The 7,754-nt window shown below is 40.6% G+C and overlaps 1 protein-coding gene across 1 annotated transcript in view; it reads right to left on the bottom strand.

The window, feature by feature from the left end:
* Positions 1 to 14: 14 nt before the first annotated feature.
* LOC140479359 (uncharacterized) overlaps positions 15 to 7,754 on the bottom strand; it is a 41,546-nt gene continuing 33,806 nt past the window's right edge. Inside the window, exons 14-15 of the mRNA XM_072573269.1 lie at positions 7,036 to 7,176; positions 15 to 2,053 (exon numbers count right to left, since the gene is read on the bottom strand). Coding sequence (XP_072429370.1) covers positions 2,036 to 2,053; positions 7,036 to 7,176 — 159 coding nt within the window. The 3' untranslated portion in view covers positions 15 to 2,035. The remainder of the gene's footprint in view (positions 2,054 to 7,035; positions 7,177 to 7,754) is intronic.

Genomic DNA, 7,754 nt, shown 5'->3' with positions numbered 1-7,754 from the left:
CTGATGTTTGAGTTAAGGAACCAAATTTTTGTTTAGTTTCAGTAATCACATGCTAGATCTCGTACACCATTCGATTAAGTCACTTGCTTGTTTTAAGATTTTATTTATTCACTGCAAGAGTGGTTTTGACTACTTTTTTAAAGCTTTTTGTAAATACATAGTATTGTGACCATGCTGTGTAGATTCTGAGACCAGAATTCATCTAAAGTTAGTATTGTTTAGTTTGGTACATTTTATTAGCCACAAAGGACTGTTTGTTTCTATTTGGCAATTTCAGCTTATTAGAATTAACTCCATATGCAAAGAAGGCCAGCATGCAGTTGCCTGTTTCAACTTGGCAATTGTTTGAAACCATTGTATATTTATTTTGACATAAACCTGTTTGAATTGACTGGATTGATAACACTTGTGACTGTTCTGTTGCTGCTTCCTCGAGTTAAATAGGATAGGGCATTGAGTGGTGTCTACAGGGACTTTAGAAAAGCATTTTAACCAGGTTCCTCGTGGTAGGCTGGTCCAGAAGATAAGTCTCGTGGGATTATGGTAATTTGGATACAAAATTAGCCTGGTAATAGAAGACCTGGTAGTTGTGGAGAGGGTTTTAATGACTGGCAGTCTGAACACTGGTGTTCTGCAAAGTGGAAGTTCTGTTTATGTATAGGCTTGGTTGGAAATGTAAGTGGGCTGATTAGTAAAAGTTTGCAGAGGACATGAAAATTGAAGTAAAAGATAGTGAGGAAGATTGTCAAAGGATAAAGATCAATTGGGCAGAGAAATGGCAGTTTCATGCAGATAAGTGAGGTGGTGCATTTTGGGAGGTCAAACATTAGCAAAGTGTACAGGATATGGCAGGACCCTTGGTATTTGTAGATGGAGAAATCTCTGGTTTAAGTCCATTGCTTGCTGAAAGTGGCAAAAAGTGAATAAGGTGGTAAAAAGGCATATGCATGCTTGCCGCCTTCAGTTGGGGTATGAGACATAAAAGTCAGCAGTTCTATAAAACTTTAGATTGGCCACATTTGGAGACGTGTGCAGTCCTAATTTACCATTATTATAGGAAGGATGTTGAGGCTTTGGAGAAGATGCAAAAGAGGTTTACCAGAGTATTGCCTGGATTGGAGTGCATTAGCTATCAGAAGAGGTTGGATAAACTTGTAGATTTTGCAAGAACTTTGGAGGCTGAGGAGTGATATGATAGAAGTATTTAAAAAATTGAGGTGTGGATAGTCAGTTACTCAAGGGCATAGGTTTAAGGTTATGGGGTAGGGGCCCAGTTTAAAGAGAATGGACAAGAGAATATGTGGTAGTAATGTTTTAAGAGGCGTTTAAACAGACATGAACAGGTAGGCAGTAGAGCAGACAGATGGGATTAGTTTAAAATAGCATAGTGGTTGACACTGACATGGTGGACCAGGGTCTGTAACTGCGAATTAGAATTCGTAGTGTGCAAACAGGCCCTTTTGGCTCAACAAATCCACACTGACCCTCACAGTAACCCACCCAGACCCAATTTCTTAGCTTGTGCTGTACTGTTGGATGTTCTTAAATTCATGGCATGAACTTTCAAGCAAACTTCACATCCTACAATGATCAGTACTTCCAGCCTTTCACAGACTCCATTTCTACTTTATCATTGCTAACAACCTGTTCAAAACCCAGATGCCTGGACTTACCCTGCATTGTTTGCTTTGTGTTTAATGCTTTAACACTTCAAACCATTAAATATAAAATTCTTCCACTAAAATCTGCAATCCGAATCTTGCCCAACTGTCTTTCGAATTCTCCCTTCTGTTTTTTTTTAGGTTTTTTTTTAAAGTATGTTTCATTTTCAATAATCAAATATGGGACTTCATCGTACATTGTGTATAACTGTAAATGCAACAAATTGGGAAATCCTGCATTTGTAAGTCTTTTCATTGCTGACTTCTTGTGCAGGAAAGGCTATTGATTTTTAGCACAGTTGGTACTCCAGTTCTCCTGTCTTCAGATGTAAATCCAGGAGTTTGTGGACCAGCCAGGTCGTGAGGAATTGTCATCAGCAGTGTAACGCAAGCTGTTGAATTGAAAAATATGAAAAGACTGTAATACTTGCAATGCTCAATGGAAACTTAAGATCCTATTAAATGTAAGGACAGTGTAAAACTAGTACACCTTTAATCTGCATTTGAACATTTAAAAATCTGTTCCTGGCATTAATGATTTTCACTTTAGTATAGGCAGATGATCTGATCAAAATTCCAGACTTGATTGGTAATTCTGGTTACTTTTCCTTCCACTGTCTATTGTGCTAAACATAAACTACAATAGAACTTGGCTGTTAGATTTCATAATCTGAAGGCAGGATGCTCGTACAGTATTCTGTGGGGAAATAAGCATTTCTTTTGCATTTTAATTTTTTTTTTGGATTAAGAATCCCAATGTCCTTGCAAGCTGTTACAAGGCTCTTTCACTCCTATTTGCCAGAGTTGTCACCCCTCATTTTTAATTTACTCTACTGCTCAACAATGAATTTTGCGTTGAGAGTTTTTGTGCCTTTTGTTTGTTTGAGAGAGAGACTTTTTGGAATTATGTTGAGATGGAAATCTATTTTGGAGGCAAGGACCCTGAAGGGGCAAAGTTTGAAAATAGGATGGTAGCTGGCACTTTGACTTCAGCATTTGGTGTTCATTTTCTGAGAATGTGTTGAAGGAAGTTTTGAAATTGAGCTGTAGAGCAGTTGGAATAATCTTAGTGAATTATCTCACTGGTGGTTCCATCTTCAATGTGGCGTGGCAGGCTAGGAAAGACCGTAAGGAATGGGAATAGGAGTAGGCCATTCAGCCTCTCGAGCATGCTTACCATTTGGTACAATTGTGGCTGATCTGACAACGCTCAAATTCAATTTCTTGCCCTTTTCCATATAATACTTGATTCCCCATCTAATCAAGAATCCTATCTCGGCCTTGTATATACAAAAGGTTCTGCCCCCACAGTTGTCTGGCAAGGATTTCCTGACTCTCAACACTCAGAAGAAATTCCTCCTCATCTCCATCTTAAATTGCATCCCCATTCTTTCATTTTAGTTGAGATTATGCCCTCTGATCTGAGACCACCTGTGAGAGGAAACCGCCTCTCACCATTTACCCTGTTAAGCCTTTGAGAAATTTGTCTCAATGATATCATCTCTCATCTTAACTGTAGCGACTACAGTCCCTACCTGTCTGTTTTGCTGTTTAGACAATCTTTCCAAACCAAGGATGAACCTTCTCTTGATTGACCTCCAGTGAAATGAAATATTTTCTTCCAATAAGGGACCAAAACTGCTCTTAGTACTCAAGATGTGGTCTCACCTTGTACTGTTGCAGGAAGACTTCAACTGTTATATTCCAACCTTCTTGGAATAAGGCTGTTTTCTTTAAGAGTTCCTCATTACCTGGTGCACCTGTGTGCCAGCTTTGTTTTTCACGCACAAGTTTTCCCAAATCACTTGTGTTGCAACTTTCTGCAGACTTTCTCCATTTAAATAATGCCCTGTTCTTTCGTTCTCCCTTCCAAATGAGCTGCTTCACATTTTACCACATTATACTCCGTTTGCCCAATTATTAATACTTCCTCAACTTTGTATCCTACTCGCAACCTGACTTTCCACCCATTTTTGTCATCTGCAAACTTGGCTACGAAACATTCACTTCCTTCAAGTTGGTAATAATAGTGTAAACAGTTGCAATCCCAGCACTGATCCCTGAGAGACCCCACTGGTCTCAGGTCACCAACCTGGAAAGTAATCTCTTATCCCCACTTGCTGTTTCCTGCCCAATAGTCAATTCTCTATTCATGGCAGTATATTAGCTCCTATTCTGTGGGCTCCTAAATTAAACTTTTGCAAGGTACTTTGGCAAAGTACCTTCTGGAAGTCCAAAAATAATGCACTTGCGATTTCCCTCGATCTATTCTGGTTGAAACTTCCTCAAAGACTAACAAATCTATTTTCATTTCAGACAGATGCTATTTTCATTTCATAAAACATGCTGACTCCATTTGATTTAATTTTCTGAACATTATGCTTTTTACTACTTTAATTGATTCCAATACTTTTTCAATGCTGTTGGACTAATCGGCCTACAGACTCCCACTATTTGTCTCTCTCCTGTTTTGAATAGGGATGACAAATGGTGGGGGGGGGGGGGTGGTTTTGAATCCTCTGATAGTTCACTAGGTCCAAGGTTGTTTTTTGGGAAAATTGCAACCAATTCATTTAACTACCTCTTTTGGGATCCTTCGATAAAAGATATCAGGGCCAGAGGATTAGATTAGATTAGATTAGATTACTTACAGTGTGGAAACAGGCCCTTCGGCCCAACAAGTCCACACCGCCCCGCCGAAGCGCAATCCACCCATACCCCTACATTTACCCCTGCACCTAACACTACGGGCAATTTAGCATGGCCAATTCACCTGGCCTGCACATCTTTGGACTATGGGAGGAAACCGGAGCACCCGGAGGAAACCCACGCAGACACAGGGAGAATGTGCAAACTCCACACAGTCAGTCACCTGAGGCGGGAATTGAACCCAGGTCTCTGGCGCTGTGAGGCTGCAGTGCTAACCACTGTGCCACCGTGCCCATTAATTTGTTTTTGAGGCCCATTAATTTGTTTAACTCTATGACTTCAGTGATGGTACTTAATACCAACTCCCCTGTTCCTCCTTATTCTTTTACTATTAATGGGATGTTTTGAAGAATCTTCCACTGTCAAGATTGATGCAAAATATCTTTATCTCCTCTGCCATCTCCTTATTCTCAATAATAGTATTTAAAGATTCATTCTCTAAGGGGCTTTATATTCACCTTAACCTCTCTCTCTTCCTTTTTTTTTAAAGAAGTGTTTGTTGTCAGTTTTATGTTCCTCACTAGTTTACCCTTGTAGTTTTTCAGTCTTATCTTTTTTTAGTCCTCTTGCTGGATTCTGAATTTATTCCAATCTTTAGGGATATCACTGACTTGGCCTCCTTTTTCTCTCAACTTAATGGACTCCTTAACTGGCTTGATTAGCCGTGGTTCCGTCTCTTAGAATGTGTCCTCCTTGCTAGGACAGACAGACGTGTGGCCTGGAAATTGATTATATGCATGGAGCAGATAACTCCCTTGTGGACGAAAGGAGTTTAAAACTAGCTGAAGGATTTTGGAGATGATTTTTGTTCTTTGTTCAGGTAGGCCTCCTTGCTTATTCCCCAGAGACTAAAGAGTCAGCCACATTGTTTGGAGGCACATGTAAGGATGACCGTTTTTTTTGTTTGTTTTCTGTCAGCAACCAAGTTTGCTTTTTGACAACAATCAACAGGAATTGTATGGTCACCATTAGACTAGCTTTTTATTCAATTCAAATTTCACTGTCTGCCATGGACTACTGTTCAAGTGACATTACCACTACGTTAGCTGTGTGGATGGTAATTTAAAAACTCTTCCCCTCCCTGCCACAGTTTTGTTTTTTTGTGATCAAACAGTGAAGGGGAGGGCAGGGATTAAATCAAAATGGAGTTGGATGGGGAAATAATGCACTCCACTCCCTGTGGTGCCCACCTCCCCTGAACAGCTCAAGGGTGTTGGTGGGCACCGCATGCTCCCTTCTCCAGAGACACACAGGCTCTAACATAACTGCGGAAGAGGGGCAGGCAGTTGGCCCTAACTACCCCCTCCAAGGCCCGCTGCCTGGACTTGTTTATGACCAGTTTGGCCAGGCCCAGGAGCAGACTCACGAGGAGGTCCTCAGACCTACCTTCCCCGCTCCATACCGGGTGCCCGAAGATCAGGAACGTGGGACTGAAGTGTAACCAGAAACAGAAGAAGGTTTTTAAAAATCAAAAAGGGAGTGCAGGTGCCCACACCCAATATATACATGGTCCACTGACTCAACAGCACCACAGAATGCCAGTGTTTGAGATGATAGATGGAAAATTACTCAATTACATTATAGTTCTAAAATGGCATGCTTGAGGAACAAAACTCCAACAGATAACATCAAAAACCAAGTGCTGAAGTAATTCAAGTGTGGCAGCGTAGAAAGAAAGACTTAGTGTTTCAAGCCCATTGTAACTGTTTATACCTTGCCAACCCCACTTCCTAGGATTTCATTTGAAACTTCAGTACAAATAAAAACCAGCCATTTCAGGTAAGCTGTGAGTGGCGTACAAAGGGCATTTTCATTTCCTGGAATCTCTTTAAATTGAGGGGTGATAAACACAGGATAGATCTGAGGTAGGTTCTTTACTCAAGAGACTAATAAGGGTGTGGAATGCCCTGCCTGCAACAAGTTAGACTGACCAATTTTAAGAGCATTTAAACGGTCATTGGACAAACATATGGATGATAATGGAATAGTGTAGGCCAGATGGGCTTCAAATTGGTTTCACAGGTCATGACAACATTGAGGACCGAAGGGCCTGTACTGCTCTATAATGTTCTATGTACAATTTTGCTAAGAATTTTTATGAATCAGAAGTATTAAGGGTTATGGGCCAAAGGTGGTTATCTGGAGTTAGGCCACATGTCCCAGCCATGATCTCATTGAATGGTACAACAGGCTCGAGGTGCTGATTGGCCTGCTCCTAACTCAATGTTCCTCAGGGCTCAGCAAAAATGTGAGCAAGTGTCTTTTTAGGCTACTTCGCCTCTTTATGTGAAATTATTTGATTATTGGAAGAGTTTTAGAAAGTGATTAAAGCATCTTAAGAGGATAGATATCATAGAATCCCCACAGCGTGGAAGCAGACCATTCAACCCATTGAGTCCACACTAACCTTCTGGAGAACATCCCACTCCCCGCTCCCCTCCCCTGCCCGCTCCTACCCTATAACCCTGCATTTCCCATGGTTAATATGCCCAACTTACACATCCCTGGATACTATAGACAATTTAGCATAGCCAATCACCTGACGGTGGAATTGAACCCTGGTTCTATGAGGCAGCAGTGCTAACTGCTGAGCCACCATGCTGTCCTGTATTACTTCACTAAACATGAAATTCTCACACTTTGAAATGTTCGACAATTTACATACCTCTCTGAATCGAAGTGACAGCTGCTTTTTAAAATCTTCCCTTGACTTGCCAGCAGGAATCATCTCCTTGAGTGATGTGTTACTCGGTTCTGCTTTGTACAACTCAATGAGTTCAGATGGTAAATATGACTGATTAATATCCTTCAAAAAAACAAATCAAAAATTAATTAATTAAATCACATTATATACTTCATGTCTGGAATATGAGTTGTACTGTTTGCTGTAAGGATCTGTGGTACCTTTAATTTCCACACGAATGAATCCCTAAACTCAGCACATGGGAACACATTTCCTTGAAGTTTCAGTAGGAGGATACATTGATGTGAGCTGATTAACAGTGACTAGGTAAAGAGGGTAAATTAATGTTCAAGGTTTGTAGCTCAGGTGCCAGTTGTAGTTCGCCAAGCTAGGAAGTTGACTTGCAGACATTTAGTCCCCTGTTTAGGTGACATCTTCAGTGCTTTAGACTGAACAACCAGAACCAAATAAATTCCAGAAGAGACAGTACAGCAGTGTTTCAGAGGAGGCTCCAAAACCCTGAAGATGTCACCTAAATCAACTGCCCAGCTCGGCAAACATATCCACAACTACAATGAGAGTAAATGCAGTTAATCACAACATATCAGTCACAATTTAATTAAATGGCAGGATAGACTTTGAGTTGAATAGCCTACTCTTGGCCAACGTAGAACAAAAGTTTGATATTTCGTCACTTTATT

This window comes from Chiloscyllium punctatum, chromosome 7, assembly GCF_047496795.1.
Source record: "Chiloscyllium punctatum isolate Juve2018m chromosome 7, sChiPun1.3, whole genome shotgun sequence".
NCBI lineage: Eukaryota > Metazoa > Chordata > Chondrichthyes > Orectolobiformes > Hemiscylliidae > Chiloscyllium > Chiloscyllium punctatum.
This window is presented reverse-complemented; position numbering and strand designations above follow the sequence as displayed.